The following is a 16,481-nucleotide window of genomic DNA, read 5'->3' as shown; positions in this document are numbered from 1 at the left end:
CACTATGACATCAGCAGATGGGAACACCCTATGTATCTTTCCTGATGCCTGCTTTCATCCGATTTACTATGCTTTCTGTAAAAAAGCATAGTAAATCAGCCGCTTTAACAAACTCTGAAAGTCTGTTTCCTTTTTTGAAACAGAATACTGGAGTTTGAACAGTGTTTTCCGGACTACCAGAGAATCAGTTTGATTTCCAGATAGTCCAGAAAACAAAATGGGAGAGGTGTCAACCCTATGACAAAGCGGACTTTGTCTCTCCTTGTTCCACTGATTTACTTGCTCTGGATTCATTAGCTAATAGAGCTGATGGATAAACTTGTGAATTTTTATACTCTAGCAAACACTTGTTTTTACATGAAGAGGTCAGTGGATTTTCCACCTAGTGCACCGAGAGGTAGACTAGTCTATTTAGATTGGGGAAACACTTGAGTTTTCTTCATGTAGTTTTACTGGCTGGACGGCTTATTAATCAGCTGATCTTAAGTGCCTTTATAAATTGTGTACAATTAAATGGCTCGACTAATTTATACAAACCTAAGTACCTTTATTGAATAATCACAGTTTTATAAGCTGTTTAAAGTACACTGTTGTATCCTTAACTTTAAGTTTGCTTGTGGTAGCATTTCACTCCAAACACTCCTTTACTGTGCTTTTACATTAGGAAGAATGTGATTATTCATCTAGTGGCAGCAGGTGTTTACCCAGTCTATCTAAACTGGGAATTACACAAAATGGCTTCATGTACTTTTCTGCACTTCTCTTATATACTGTGACTGTACTTTAGCAGTTTCAAAACCTGTACTGTCTGCTGCTGCTTCAAGTACTTAATTGCATTGTATTACATTGTATCTGTTAGCTGTAAGCATGTTCTTGATAGTTTGTGTGTTCTTGTTACACCTTTGCTCCAAACCAGCTATTACATTAAGGTATTTTTCTGAAACCTTTTGGTAGAAGTGTGCTGATCTAACCTGAGCTGGGGATTGCTGGTAGTAGGCCTAGTGTGTGCTTTCTGGATTGGTAGATAGCGTAAAACATGTTTCTCTTTGCTCATATTAAAGCCTCATATTTGTGAGATAGTGTTCTTCACACAGCTGTGGTCAGCAGTGCCCTGTACAGGTGCAAAATCTTAAAAGTTCAGTTTTTCCCTAAAGAGTTCAGTGAAACCCTTCCAAGCTTTTCTGCTGCTCTAGAAGCAACTCAGTTACGCACCGAACAGTTTTGCCTTATTGATCAACCTTAGCCTACACAAAGTATAGGTCCATCTTGTAGTCTCGGCACTACTAGCACAGTCCAGTCAAATTAACCCATTCCCTTCCCTAATAAAACATACAGTAAGAGCCTGCTATCATGTATGGGCATTCTCCCATCATCTCTCTGGACAGTCTGATAGTCATAGGCATCCTGATGCAATGCAGCAATTCTCTCCTGTATACTGACAACCATTTACTCCTGAAACAAGCAAATACTTTATGTGAAAGATGTAGTTACACTATGAAATTGGAAGCAAGACTCTTACATAAGGACAATTCGCATGCCAAACTGGTTGTCAGCACACACACACACACACACACACACACACATACACACACACACACACACACACACACACACACACACACACACACACACACACACACACACACACACACACACACATTTCCCACACTAAATAATTAAACAACACATAAACCCATATATGCAGAGGTACTCACTAGTAACTTACCAAAAGATAAGAGGCCTCCCAAATAGAAACCACTTACAGACATAACAATGCAAAAAACAGCCACAACACAAAATAACACACACACACCCCCACACATGCACACACACACAAACACACACACACACACACACACACACACACACACACACACACACACACACACACACACACACACACACACGTGCACACACACACACACACACACACACACACACACACACACATTTCCCACACTAAATAATTAAACAACACATAAACCCATATATGCAGAGGTACTCACTAGTAACTTACCAAAAGATAAGAGGCCTCCCAAATAGAAACCACTTACAGACATAACAATGCAAAAAACAGCCACAACACAAAATAACACACACACCCCCACACATGCACACACACGCGCACACACACACACACACACACACACACACACACACACACACACACACACACACACACACACACACCAGTGTCTCAACAAAAAACCCATAAGGCATAACACCACAAAACCTAATGTATTGATCCTAGGTGATTCCATTGTAAGACACACACGTTTCCCACAGCAGGCTGGATAAAGAGCGGATTATGGTTAGTTGCCTATCAGCTGCCAGGATCCCTCAAGTCACTCAACCACAAGTACCGACATGACAACCTTATAGTCCATGTGGGTGTGAATAACTTGGGAAGTACCTCATTGGACTATATGAAAAGAGACAAGACTGAGCTCTCAGACTGTGTGTCACAGGCAGGTATAAGCCTAACATTAAAGAGCATTCTGCCTTCCTGAGGATGATGCCACAATACAAGCAGAAAATGACTGACTTTAAGAATTGGCTTAGCTTCTGGTGTCAGTCCAAAGGGATCCAATATCTGTCAGCCTGGGAAGAAATAGTCAACAGGCCATGCTGTTTTGCCAAAGGCTGTCTACACCTGTCTCCTCTAGGCTTACAGATACTGGCCAAGCCATTAGCCAATCTTAGTGTGACTTTTTTAGGTAGTGTCAATATAACCAACCTCCCAACATAACTAAATCCTCTCTAGATAAACTCAAGGTACTACTGCTTAGTGCTAAAAGTCTAAACAAGAAACTGCAATCCCTGGAAGCACTCCTCACTTTGGAAGATGCTGACATCTGTGCAGTCACTAAGATGTGGTTCAAAGGAGCAGAAAGCACCCTGGCTATACAGGGCCACAATGCCTTCCATATGTTCAGACCACAAACTGAGCATGAAAGAACCAAAGGAGGAGGTGTACCTATCTTCATTAGGGATATGTACGCCTTGAGACTGGTCAAACAGTATGACTCTTTTGAGCTACTCTTATATCCAATTAACTACAGGCAAAGCCCCTTACCACATCATAGCTAGTTATAGGTTCCCCACCATGAAACAGGAAAAGCAGACCGCATGCCTGGACTTAATGGACTAACTTGCCATACATCCCAACACCTTACTCATGAGTGATTTTAATTATCCTACCATTCACTGGGAAACATACATGGCCACAAATATGCTGGCTCAGAGGTTCTTGGACTTTGTCACTGCAAATGCTCTGGAACAGCTAGTCAGCACAGCCACAAGAGGCTCAAAAGTACTGGACATAGTAATCACTAACATGGGAGAGCATTGCACCCCCCCCCCGTGTGATGTCCTCCCTGGCAAGATTAGACCAAAAATCAGTCTTGTTTGATGTAAATATAAGACCAGATACCCCATCAAGCTCAAAAACACTTAAGAATTTTTCAAAGACAAATTACCACCTACTAAGTGATGGCATAAGAAATTTCAAAGCCCCCTCGAACGCAGATAACACAGATTCCTATGCAGAGGTGTACACCAATGTTAAGTAGTTGTACAGAATCAGCTATACCTGACCAGATTAAAACCAGGTCTTGCTGAAAAAACAAGCCATCCTGGTGGACCCCTAGTATAAACAGGCCATGAAACAAAAGAAAGAAACTAATGTCCAAGAACAAGCGGGAAGTGGCTCAGCAGAGGAAGAAATCCCTCTCTGTCTTAACCAAACAAATTAGAGATTTTGTCAAGTTCTTGAAAGCTAACTATGAAGCAATAATAACCTACTGAACTAAGGATAATTCCATGGCATTTTTTAACTACGTCCGAAATCTGATAGGGAATATCCAGCTATGCACTTGAACTGGTTGTGGATGCCACCAACCATAGTCTACAGGAGGTAATAGCCAACTTGCCAGCTGACAGATCTGGAGCAAGCTTCACCCCCTGTCCCCTCCAGACATCCCCCAAAGTATACCTGCAACCATTCCTCAGCCTATTATCTCAAGAGAGCACATCATCTTGGTGCTCTCCAAGTCCAAAAACATGACATCAATGGGACCAGAAAACTTCCCAAGTTGCCTTTTAAACAACTTAAAACATGACCTAGCAGACCCACTTGGATCCCTGTTTAACCACAGCCTGTGAGCTGACTATGTTTTGGTGGAATGAAAGACAGCAACAGTAATCCCTGTGCACAGTGGACCATCAACCAACCCTGGGAATTATAGGCCCATAAGCTTGATTAGCCTCATCTGCAAGGCCATGGAAAAAATCATTATGGACCTTATTAACAATGACACAGGTAATCTCCAAACTTTGGGCCCAACCCAGTTCAGATTCATTAAAGGCAGATCATGTCTGTTAAACATGGCTGACTTCTTCACGAGTCACCAAGGCCTTGCACTAGGAAAAGACAGTGCATACCACCTATCTTGATCTAGCCAAGGCATTTGACACAATACCACACTCAGGTATTATAGAGAAATTCTCCCAGTTGGGAATTAACTCCTACATTACCACATGGGTAACAAACTGGCATACCGACAGGACACATACTGTCAATGTGGGTGACTTCACCTCTAGCAAAAGACCAATCACCAGGGTTTTGTGCTGTGTCCCTTAATGTTCAGAAATTATATCTCAAAAGTCCAGGCAAACTTGGACAGCCTATAGCTGACCAAGTTCGCTGATGACTGTAAATTGGAAGCAATCACTGAGTCCCCCAATAATGTTAATATACTGCAGACAGGGTTAACACAGACAAATGATTAGTGCAAAAGCCACACATTAAAGCTAAATGCAAAAAAAAAAAAAAAAAAAAAAAAAAAAAAAAGCATTATTATTCCCTTTGGGAAGCTGTCATCCCTGCTAATTAGCACCTCCTACTAAGTGTAGACACAGTGGTACATAACCTGGGTACTCTGGCTGATAGCAATCTGATCTTTAACCACCATGTATCCACATTAGTAAGGAAATCAATCCTTCTATGTAGCACATCTTATGCGTACAGGCATCATATGTAGATCTAAGGATGCTATAACTGCATTATACTCAGCCCTCATCAGACCTATAGCTGAGTGAAGTGCTCCCTTTATCATGTACCTCACCAGACACCTGCAACAATTGGAGAGACCACATAGGTTTCTCACTGAGAAATTACAGGGTACACAAAACAAGTCTTACATGGAAAGACTGAAAAGCCCTGTCACTGTATTCTGTCTCCTACAGGTTGCTAAGGGGTGACCTGTGCCTGGCTTATAGGGCAGTCTCTGACCTGGCCCTGATGGAAATGCCACACATTTGTAAATCAATCTGCACGAGGGTCACTCACTCCAGGAATCTGAACCTAGTCTCTCACATAAGCAGGCCATGCTGGAGAGATATATACATCTCCTAGAGACTGCCACTTCACTGGAACAAGCTTCCAATTCACGTGAAACAGAGTCCCTCCCTGCACCTGCTCAAATGCAACCTAGATCAATGGATGGGTGACTGCAAATTCACTCCTGGTGTAGTGCCCATGTCCCTCTTGGACAGGGGAATTCAGTATTAGCTACCATAGACCCTTACCTCTGTGAACCTCACTTACCTAACCACCGACAACTGGGGCAACTGGGTATAAATATGACTAAGCTTGTAAAGGCTATAGGGCTGTAAGTCTAGTAACCTTCTATGAACCTATATTGATCACTGCTGCAGTAGCCTAAGCTATATGGGTAGATTATCATAGCTTAGAACAACTAGGAGGTAGAAGGAGGCAGTTCCAGAAGCTCCTGTGGAATGGTCCTAGCAAAGCCTGACCTAGACATGGAGAAAGAATCTAGCTTGTAGTACTTTGTAAAAGGTTGTACTAAGGACCAAGTTGCTGCTTCTAGAATACTACAAGTCCAACCCTTTCTAAAAATCCACAGATGAATCCAAAGCTCTGGCAGAATGTGCCTGCACTCTGCATGGAATAATTTTGCTGTGTTGGCAACAACAAAAGGTAATAGTCCAAGACAATCATTTGGAATTGTCTGCTTTGACACAGATTGTCCCTTCTTACCTTTACAAGAAACGAACCTTGGATCAGAAGTTCTGAAAGATTTTCTTCTATCAAGACAGTATTTGAGTTGTCTGTGGACATTCAAGGTATGAAGTATCCTTTCTCCCTCATTTTTGGGTTCAAGGAAGAACACAGGGAGATGGATGGCTTAGCTTAAAGTAAACTTGGATAATTAGTTTTCAAGGAAAGCCTTTCTCCATTGAAAATGAGATAAGGTTGACCCACCAGGCAACTCAAATACTTTTCTTACAAAGGTTATATCAACCAGTAAAACTGTTTTCTAGGTTAAAAACCTCAAGTCATCCAGATGAGCTGGTTCAAATAGAGCAAATATTAGTACCACTAACACAAAATTAAGATCCCAAGGAGGAACTGCCAGTTTCCTTGAAGGTCTCTTATGCAATATCCCTCTCAAAAACATTTTGACATTAGAATGCCTTGAAAGAGGGGTATCCATGGGAACATATGCTGAAATGGCCAACAAATAAACCTTCACAGAGGAGTATGACAGACCATAGGAAAGTAACGCACACAAACATTGTAAAACCAGAGAAACACTAGCCTGAATGGATGCTGGTTATATTGTTTGCACCAACTAGAAAACTTTTTCCTTTTGCTCATATATATAACTTTCTAGCAGCAGGCTTTTTTGACTCTCCCAAAGACATGCTGTACGTGGATTGGACACTCTAAATTGTCCCTAGGTGTGAGTGCATGCATGTGTGTGCCTTCTGTGGAAGGTTGGGCGCCAAGCTGGTAACTCTACACCGTAAAACTCCACTGCCAATCATGAGTAGACAGGTGATTCGCTGTGGCGACCCCTAACCAGGAAAAGCTGAAAGAAGAAGTGCCTGCAAGTTGTCAGTAAACAGCTGCCTAAAATGTGTTAAGACTATCATCCAGGCAGTCAGCTGAAGTCCTTTAGGGTCGGGATGTACTGAACACTCCTGTTCTTGTGAGAATAGATACAATCTGTGAAGAAGCTTGTGGTAATTTCCCTTTGCCATTTGCAAAAGAAGGGAAAACCACTATTGTCTGGACCAGAAGGGAGTCAACAACTGTTAGGATGGAGGATTCTTTCTGAATCTTCAGAAGTACACTGGGTATCAATGGAAAGGGTGACACAGCATACACAAGCATTCTTGCCACTGGTTTTCTTGCATGGAGTCCTGGAGCAGTATTTTGCCAGCTGATTGGTCAGAAAAGAGGCAAAAAGGTCATCCTGATGAACTTCCCACAGATGGATCAATTCTTGGAAGACTACCTGATCACTCTTCCATTTGTGAGGGTCTGCCTTTGTCTTGCTCGGCTTGTCTGCTACACGATTTTGCTCTAATTGGAATGTAGGGATCCTGTAGAGTGAGAGTGTGTTGTAAAGCTCATGCTAACATGGCTAGTCTGCATTGGGGGGGGGGGGGGGTAACACCTGGTTCTCCCTTGCTCGTCTTTTACATAGTCATTGTGACTTATTTGACTGTCCTTTATGTCCTTTGCGCTGGGTGGTTCCTGCATGCTTTTTGGAACCTCCCTGCCATTGTTCTTTAAACACCTACTTACCAGCATTTTGCTAAGACTCTCTTGTTTCTTGCCAAAACTGAATGAGGGAGCAGAATAAATATTGGAAAATTTGGAGGAGGGATGAAAAATCTAAGAGATCCCTTGTACCAGCTTAACCCTCTTGTCACACTTTTCATAACGTCTGCAGCAGAGGGACAAAAAATAAATCTCTATCCAAAGGTGAATTTAACATCTCATTTTTATATCCTCTGGGAAGTTCTGGTAACACAGCTAGGCAAACATCTCAACATAGCACCAGTGGCAATAGACCTGGATGTAGTATTTACAGAGTCATAATCACACTTTAAACTATGAGTAGTAACTTGAGAAATAGGAGAAACTAAACCACACAAAGCAGTTTTTCCCCATAGGGAGAAACTACAGATAAAACATTTCTTATACTTTCACAATTAGTCAGAATAAACTTAAACACATGAGCCTAACAATGCAAAATTCTAAAAATTAAAACTGCAGAAGCATATACTTGTTTCATAAACTTATCAATTGTTCTACCTTCCAATTAGGCTTAACAAAATGCTTAGCAACATCTGGACTGACTAAAGTTATAGCTACTGGGTCAGGTCTGGGATGAGTGTATAGAAATTTTAAAGACTGAGAAACGTCTTGCATATAGTAGGCTGGTTATCAGGGAAACCACAGACTGTGACAAACACATCCTCCAATGCCAGCAACACTAGATGGGCAGGGAGGAGTTTCTGGGAATTCCTTTTTCACTTACCAAAACCGTCTGATAAGAAGGGTCAACAGGTTGTGCAAGATCCTGAACCAGACTTAATAAACTACTCCTCTCCAGTGAAATTGGAGCAGTTGAAGCTATATGCTTAGTTTTCTGAATCTTTTTGACAGGAAAGATAGGGCAAACAGGATTTTTAACGGCGGCAACAGCTTCCCCGGGTATGGACACAACATTCTGGTTAAGCAGGGGCACCTTCCCTTCCCCTTCTTCCAACATTGACAAATCTGCCTCTCCCTTGTCAACTGAGATGACCCCAACAGCTACAAAGCACATTGCTAACACCTGGTCCATAGTGGCTGTATGGGCAACACCAGTTGTTTCCGGGGAAAAAAGATAAGTGGCCTGAGGAACCAGCTGTGGGTACAGTAGAGTAACTGAGGTGTGGTTGAGGCAAATTGCTAGCCTGCTGTAATGGCAAAAGCTGTTTAGTTAACTTTATCTTCTTGTGCCTGGAAGAAGGACCGACCATGAGATGAGTAGTTTGTTCCCAGGTCAAGTTGAAAATGGTGCCTCCTTCCAGGGAAACTTTGTAGTACAAAGTCACTTTTCCCAATAAGAACACAGAAAAAGCAATCTAATACACCATGCCAGCTCCCAAAAGTAAATTAAACAGAGTTTGTCCACAGACAAAATGTTTTTAGAATGTTTAAATCAACTTTTAAACTGTCAAACACAAAGGTATGCACCTGTTTATAAGTACAGCAGTCATGTGACAGTCAGAAAGCACATACTTCTAACTAAAAATGTACTTTCCCACAGGAAAGCATCTGGAAGAGTTTTTCCTAAGGGAGCTTATTTGCCCAACAGTGGAATAGCACAAGCTGACCACTGATCCTCTGAAGCCCAGGGAGGAGCACTCTCTTTGGTGACAGGAAAGCTCTGAAGGTTTTGTCGCTAAAACCTGTCTTTTAGTCAGCTTACCTCAAGCTGACTAATGGTTAGGCAAGTAGAAGGTATGCTAAAGTTTTGGAAGCAGGCTGGCTGTTATTTCCTATGCAGATAAAACTCATATAGCTTAGGTTACTGCAGCAATGATCAATATGATGAGCACCAAAAGGCTACTTCATTTTGTAAAATGAGTATAAAGGTGAATATATATAAACATCACAGTCACACCAACTCGAGGAGATTACCTCAGAAAGAGCATCACTGCTGCCACGTCACCAAGAATAATTTCCTGTGGAGGTGCTTTGATCCTAAGTATCTAAGCTGCAGACAACTGACATCCAAGAAATCAGTCTTTCTCCAGCAATAGAGTAGCCAATTACAAATGCTTTAAATTCTGGAATTACATCAATGTCAATCTAAACTACATAAACTGTTTTGCCTTGGAGGAACTAAAACAATTTTCATGAAATTATATACAGCACAGCTTTATTTTAATCAAGAGGCAAATTTGTCATCAAGAGACATTCTTTAGATTAGGATCACTTACTGTGGTTAGTTTCTCCAGTGCTGCAAATCTCTCTTCCCATGTTACGGTTGATTTTTCAAAGGCTTCATGTCTCTTTATCAGCTTCTCAACTTCATCCACACTATTTCCATAGTCACGACTAGCAAGGTAGGACTCTTGTGCAATTAGCCATGCCTCTGCAAGTGAAGCATCCCTTGCAAACTGGCACACCTCAAGTACTGTTACAAAAAGACAATTTAATAAATAACTAAAAACGGTATTTGGTTTATTTGCTTACACTGACACATACAAACATCTGCACACTTTGTTTTATCTGAGGTATGGCAAATGACTAATACTACGAACCCAAGCAAATACACAAATGAAGAAACAAATGACACACCACCTTTGCGATGCACGGAAACTCAAAGCCAGCTGTAACGTGTCATTATTCCAAAGTTGAGCATTTTCATTCTGTTTTCAGAACTTTATCAGAACTAAAATCATGCATTAAAACACTGTTTAAATAACCCACCAAGAGGTCACATGATATAAAAGTGTCATAATAAAAAGAACAAATAAAATCGCAAACCATCAACGTTTGAATTTTAAAATTGAATTAACTGAAACAGTCTCATTTAAACCAGGGTGAAGTCTCATTTAAACCAGGGTGAGCCCGTGGTGGTGGTGCTGCGGTAGCATTGTCGCCTCACAGTAAGACGCTGTCCGGTTCGATTCTCAGCTAGAGCGTCTTCTGCGTGGAGACATGCGTGAATGGGCATACCTTCGTTGAAGGTTGTGTGTCAGGGCTGGTAACTCGGCACATAAAAATCAACTACCAATCATTAGCGGACCGGAGCTCCGCTGTGGCGACCCCTAACCGGGAAAAGCCAAAAGACACAACAAGAACGTGTCATTTAAACCAGGGTAGTTTGTAGCATTTAACTCAATTTGCTACCTCAGTTCCCAAGCATCCAAAAGTTTATCCATAATCCTACCCCGAATGTCCCCCCTAACTTACTCAGTAATTAAAAAGCCAAAGCTGTGTGTATCACAAACCATGACATGTTAATAAAGAGCATTGGTAAGTTGTTTTTCCTAATGTCTAAACAATGCTCACATATATGATCTCTTAACCTCTTACAGGTTTTCCCACATAAACACTGGGCTAAGCATACCACATTTTTAGAACTACAACTGAAATGCCCTCTGATTTGATAGGTCACCCCTCTTATTGTAAAATTATTACCACATACAATCTTAGAGCAATGTGGGCAAAAACACATTTTTTCATACCATATTTTTTATAATGTGCTTTTTCCTTTTTTGCCGTTTCCAAATAATTTTTTAAAACTTTTGTCTCTCCTATAAACAAATTGTGGTTTCTCCCCTATTTTGTTTAATATGCTAGAATCTGTATAAATATGTTCCAATTTTTGTTAATGCATTTTACTATAGCATGGCTGTCCAGGGTAAAAGTAGAAATGAAAAGCCTCTTCTTCATGTCCTCAGTCCCTATGGATTGTTTTACCATTCCCATATATATATATATATATATATATAAATATATTTTATATATATATATATATATATATATATATATATATATATGTATGTATAGGTTTACATACGTTTGTGCGAATAACATTCTGTCGGCTGCAATCTGCCGAAAATCGGAATGTCAAACTCACAAACATTTGTGAACCAGACAGTAGACTCCACTTATACATAAAACATAAGTGTAAGTCGACTATCTGCACGGAGATCGCTGTACAGTGGGCAGTGGAAATTCATCCACATCCCCACTGTAGTGTGATCTCGGAGTTAGCATATATAAGTGGGGGGGGGGTGCAGGGGGGCTTGCCCTCCAGCAAAAACGTGATTTGTCATATAGGAGTCTGAATTACATCAGTTCCTATCCAGCTATCACGTGGTGGTTTTGACAACAATGTCGAGTGAAATGCGTCAAGCATCTGTTTCGACATTGTCAACGTTAGTTTTTTTAACTTTCGGTATAACTATTTGTTTATTTGAACAGAAAATGTTTTTACTTTCGAACAAACAATACTAAACCATATATATATATATATATATATATATATATATATATATATATATATATATATTTATTTATTTATTGCATTTGTTTACCGGGAAAGTCCATTGGGCTTAAAACAGCCCATTTTCAGTGGAGGCCCAGGGAGAAAAGCTCCAACGAGATACAGAAAAAATATAAACATTAATTAGTACAGAAGCAGAAACAGTGTTACAGTTAGTAAATATAGTAACATATACAGAATATATACATAAAAGCAGGAATCTAGTTTGTTTGATTACAGTAATATATACAGAAAATATACATAAAGCAGAATTCAATTAATTCAATCAGAGTGGTATAAACAGAGATCAGTATTACTGTACCAGTATCAACAAGTGAAGTTAAAAATAAATATGGAGAAAGTATCATCAGTCACTAGTAGCAAAAGACATAGGAGTTTAGTAATCATATAAGGAGAGTGAAGAGGTTAGGTTATAGAGCAGGAACATAGCCAGGAAGAGTTGAGATGATTTTTCAGTATTTGTTTGAAGGTGGTGGTGCTGCCAGTGTTTCTTATAGAAGGTGGAAGTGAGTTCCATAGTTTGGCGACGGTGAAGGAATAGAGGAGTTGACCAGCAGGTAAGGTGGGCTTATCTACTTTTAGAAGTAGATGATTTTCAGATCTTAGACACCTGTTGGAATGGTATTTGGCAAGCAGAGTTGAGACAGCAGGACAGTCTGTGGGTCTGTAGATTGTTTTGTGCACAGTAGTTAGTTGGGTGAATGAGAATGGTGGGGGAGTTCCAGCCACCCAAATTGTTTCAGTAACTTACAGTGGTGGGATGAGAATTTGGCCTTGGTGGCAAATTTTGCTATTCTGTTGTAACACATAGCAAGTTTGGATTTTGTAGAATTTCAGACATTAGTGAGGAGAGGGGCACCATAAAGGAGAGAGGGTAATAAAAAGTTTGTTGCAAGGGTTTGTCTAGTAGAGAGGCTAAGAAATTGTTGGTGCCTGAAGAGCATACCAAGCTTTTGGTGTGTTTTTTTGATGTTTTTGATTATGTGTAGGTCAAAGTTAAGGTTTTCATCTACAATAATGCCTAGTAATTTAGTGTGTGGGACAACTTCTATAGTGGTATTGTCTTGGGCTTGTATAGTGAAGAGTTTTTTACCAAATGGATTGGTTTTCGTACGAGTAAAAATTACTAGTTTAGTTTTTTTTTTTTAGATTTAAGGCAAGATGATTGTTAAGCATCCCAATATTCAGTAGATGTGAGGACATTCTGGGTAATTTGCTGGAGTTCAGAGCTGGAATTTGCAGTGCATATTACTGTAGAGTCATCAGCATACTGGATTACTGAGCACTGTGGGAGAGTGGTGTGAAAGTTGTTAATAAAGATGCTAAATAAGAGAGGACAAAGTATGGAGCCTTGGGGTAGCCCTGTGGAAGTACTGAGGAAGGGAGAGTAAGACTGTTGCCATTTGGTGGATTGCTGCCTATTGGAGAGATAGCTGTTGAACCATTGTAGGGTAGGGGGAGAAATGTGGAGGGTGGATAGTTTAGAGAGTAGGATAGTGTGGGAAATGGTATCAAAAGCTTTGGAGAGGTCAAGGAAAAGTGAAGCAATTATTTTAACGGAATCCTGTGCCCGGTTAACTGTATCAAGGAAGGACAGGAGGGTGGTAGTGGTGCTGTGTCCTGGTCTGAAATCATGCTGAGTGGGTGATAAAATTTTATTTTTATGCAGGTGGTTGAGGAGTTGGGCATGGATGCATTTTTTCAGTATTTTAGAGAGGGGTGAGAGAATTGCTATGGGTCGAAAGTTTGTGGTGTCTGTGTTGGTGCCACCTTTGTGTAAGGGGAGAATGAATGCTTTTTTTTCCAGATGTCTGGGACAAGGGATTCTTTAATTGATCTATTAATGAGTATGCTGATGGGATAAGCTATAGAGTTTGCTGCTAGCTGCAGGAAGTGTGGGGGTAGATTGTCAGGGGTCAGAGTACAGGGTTTTAGCTTAAGTAAAAGTTTTTTTTATTGTAGTTGTGGGTATGGGGGAAATGTTTAGGTTAAACTTGAGGGTAGAATTGTTTTCTGGGATGATATGGTCATCAGCTGTCTTGGTGTGGTAGTGTTAACTGTAGGAAAGGTGGCGATTAGGATAGCTATGGTGTCAGTGATGTAGGAATTGAAGAAGGTAGCAAGTTCAGTGTGTGTGTGTGTGTGGGGGGGGGTTGTGGGTCAGGTGATGGATTGCTTTGAGAGTCTGGGTGTAATAGTTGGCTGATGGTGGACCAGAATTTTTGGGGATTATTTTTATGTTGGCTTTGTAGGTGGAAGTAGTGGTCTTTTTTATCAGTGGTTATTAAACATTTTGCCTGGTTACAGAGTTGCTTGTAATGTAATAGAGTTGAGGGGTCTTTGTTTTTCTGCCATGATTTCCAGATTTTATCTCTTTTACTAGTATTATTCAAAATTGGAAGGTAAAAGCCCATTTCTCTTTTGTTCACTACTTCCTGATGTATATCATTTAGAAAATCAATAGGGTAACCTCTCTTTAAAAACATATTAATAACTACATCACACTCATAATAAAAGGACTCCGGTTCAGAAACCATCCTGGCAAATCTAACTAACTGGTCTTTAACCAGTGATTTTTCTGATGTTTTGGATGCCAACTCAAAAAAATGAAGGTATGAGTTTAAAAATGTTGGATTGTGATATACATTGGAAGTAAACTTCTGACTGACAATATCCTTACTGATTTCCACATCCAGAAATGTAATTCCGTATCTACCAAAATTTGAGTAGAAAGAGAAAAACTGTGTAGTGTTGTTAATATAATTAAGAAATTTCTCCAGCCTTTCATTAGTGTCATTCCATAAAATAAAAATGCCACCCAAAAATCTGGTATAGAGAATCCAGCTCTCTTTATAGTTACTGGTGAGCAAATATTGATCTTCCCACTCAGCCATAACATAACTGGCAAACAAGGGGGCACATGCAGCGCCCATGGCCACACCAGTGGTTTGCCTATAAAACTGACCTTCAAAATGTATAAAATTATTTCTAGTGATATTTCCAACAATGTAACCATTGCATCTACTTTGCTAGTTCCTAGGTCAGTACATTTAAATAGTTGGTTTTCAAACCATTTTAGGCCCAATTCATGTGGAATGCTGTAAACAAACCATGTACATCAATAGCTACAAAAATGATGTCTGGAGAAAATTTAATACCATTTAAAAGCCTCAAAAAATGCTATGAATCTTTACAGACCTGTTCAATATTACTAATACCTTCCTTCAAAATACTACCCACAAACTTGGCTGTAAAGTAGGTCTTAGAACGTGAGGTATCCATAACAGTGCGAATAGGAGAATGGGCCATGTCAGCGTGTATTTTGGAGATCCCAGATATACTAGCTGTAACAGGCCTAATGTTATGCATAAAGTCAAAATCGCTTTTACTGATTTGTCCCTAAAATAACATGTTGTCTAATAAATTGTCAATCCTGGAGTAAGCCACGTGAATTTCATTTCTAGAAACTTCCTTGTAAGTCTCATCAAGTAAGAGTGTATTCATAGAGTTGAGATAATCCACCTGGTCCATAATAACAAGCCCTCCCCCTTTATCAGGCTTCATAATATGTATACTAGAATCCTGGATAATCTCATGCAACAACTTTCTCTCACTATTATTTACATAACTAAACTTAACCCCACATGGTGCACTTAAGAGATACTGGATATCAAGTTCACAAAATTTTTCAAAAACCTGCACTGTCTGTTGTAAAGGGGGGTGGGGGTTAAACACACTAGGCCTATGCAGGAAATTGCTATTACCAAATGTTTTATTATTACTGAACCAAAGTACCAGGTTTAATTTCCGTGCAAACAATTTTAAATCAGTAATAGTTTTTGTCAAGTCCACTCTCCTCGCAGGCACAAATGAAAGGCCTTTAGCCAAAATGTTTGCATGTGAAGTGGTGACCTGTTTAGAAGATTAGGTGAATAAAGTCACTAGTATTATTTACAAGTGAATTATAAGTCACTGTAACAGTCTCATCTAAAAGAGAGTCTTTAACCGTTATTTCAGGCTGTGATTGTTCCAGTGGTTCCTTTTGGGTTTCACCCCTTGCTTCACACATAGATCTCACTGGATTTGGTGTATCTCCGAGAGTTCACTCATTGTTTGTTGCTCCTGATTCTCTCAGATCTCCTGACTGCTTCCATTACTAAAAGGGCAGGATCAGCATTCTGTGCTCTATTAAAACTTCCTGATGGTGGTGGAGGCAGAACTTCCCCTTTAGACTCAGACTGATTGGTGGAATAAGGGCTATTTCCTTGGAAACCAGGATGTTTAGGGTATGTTTTGCCCTTTATATACTCATCATTCTCATTCTCCAGACATCATTTTTGTAACTATTGATGTACACAGTTTGTTTACAGTCATTCCGCATGAATCGGGCCTAAAATGGTTTGAGAACCTATTATTTAAATATATTGACCTAGGAACTAACAAAGTAGAAGATATGGTTACATTGTTGGAAATAGCACTAAAAATAATTTTATACATTTTGAAGGTCAGTTTTATAGGCAAACCACTGGTGTGGCCATGGGCGCTGCATGCGCCCCCTTGTTTGCCAGTTATGTTATGGCTGAGTAGGAA

General features: G+C 40.1%; 1 protein-coding gene across 2 annotated transcripts in view; it reads right to left on the bottom strand.

Moving 5' to 3' along the window:
* LOC122804338 (spectrin beta chain, erythrocytic-like) overlaps window positions 1-16,481 on the bottom strand; it is a 2,132,081-nt gene that overhangs the window by 343,835 nt on the left and 1,771,765 nt on the right. For both annotated transcript variants that reach the window (XM_044074141.1, XM_044074142.1), the window contains one exon: window positions 9,814-10,010. In XM_044074141.1, coding sequence (XP_043930076.1) covers window positions 9,814-10,010 — 197 coding nt within the window. The remainder of the gene's footprint in view (window positions 1-9,813; window positions 10,011-16,481) is intronic.

Source organism: Protopterus annectens, chromosome 6.part0 (genome assembly GCF_019279795.1).
Source record: "Protopterus annectens isolate FY-2018-M chromosome 6.part0, PAN1.0, whole genome shotgun sequence".
Classification (NCBI taxonomy): domain Eukaryota; kingdom Metazoa; phylum Chordata; order Ceratodontiformes; family Protopteridae; genus Protopterus; species Protopterus annectens.
Note: the sequence above shows the minus strand (reverse complement) of the source record. Positions and strands in the feature narration are given on the sequence as shown.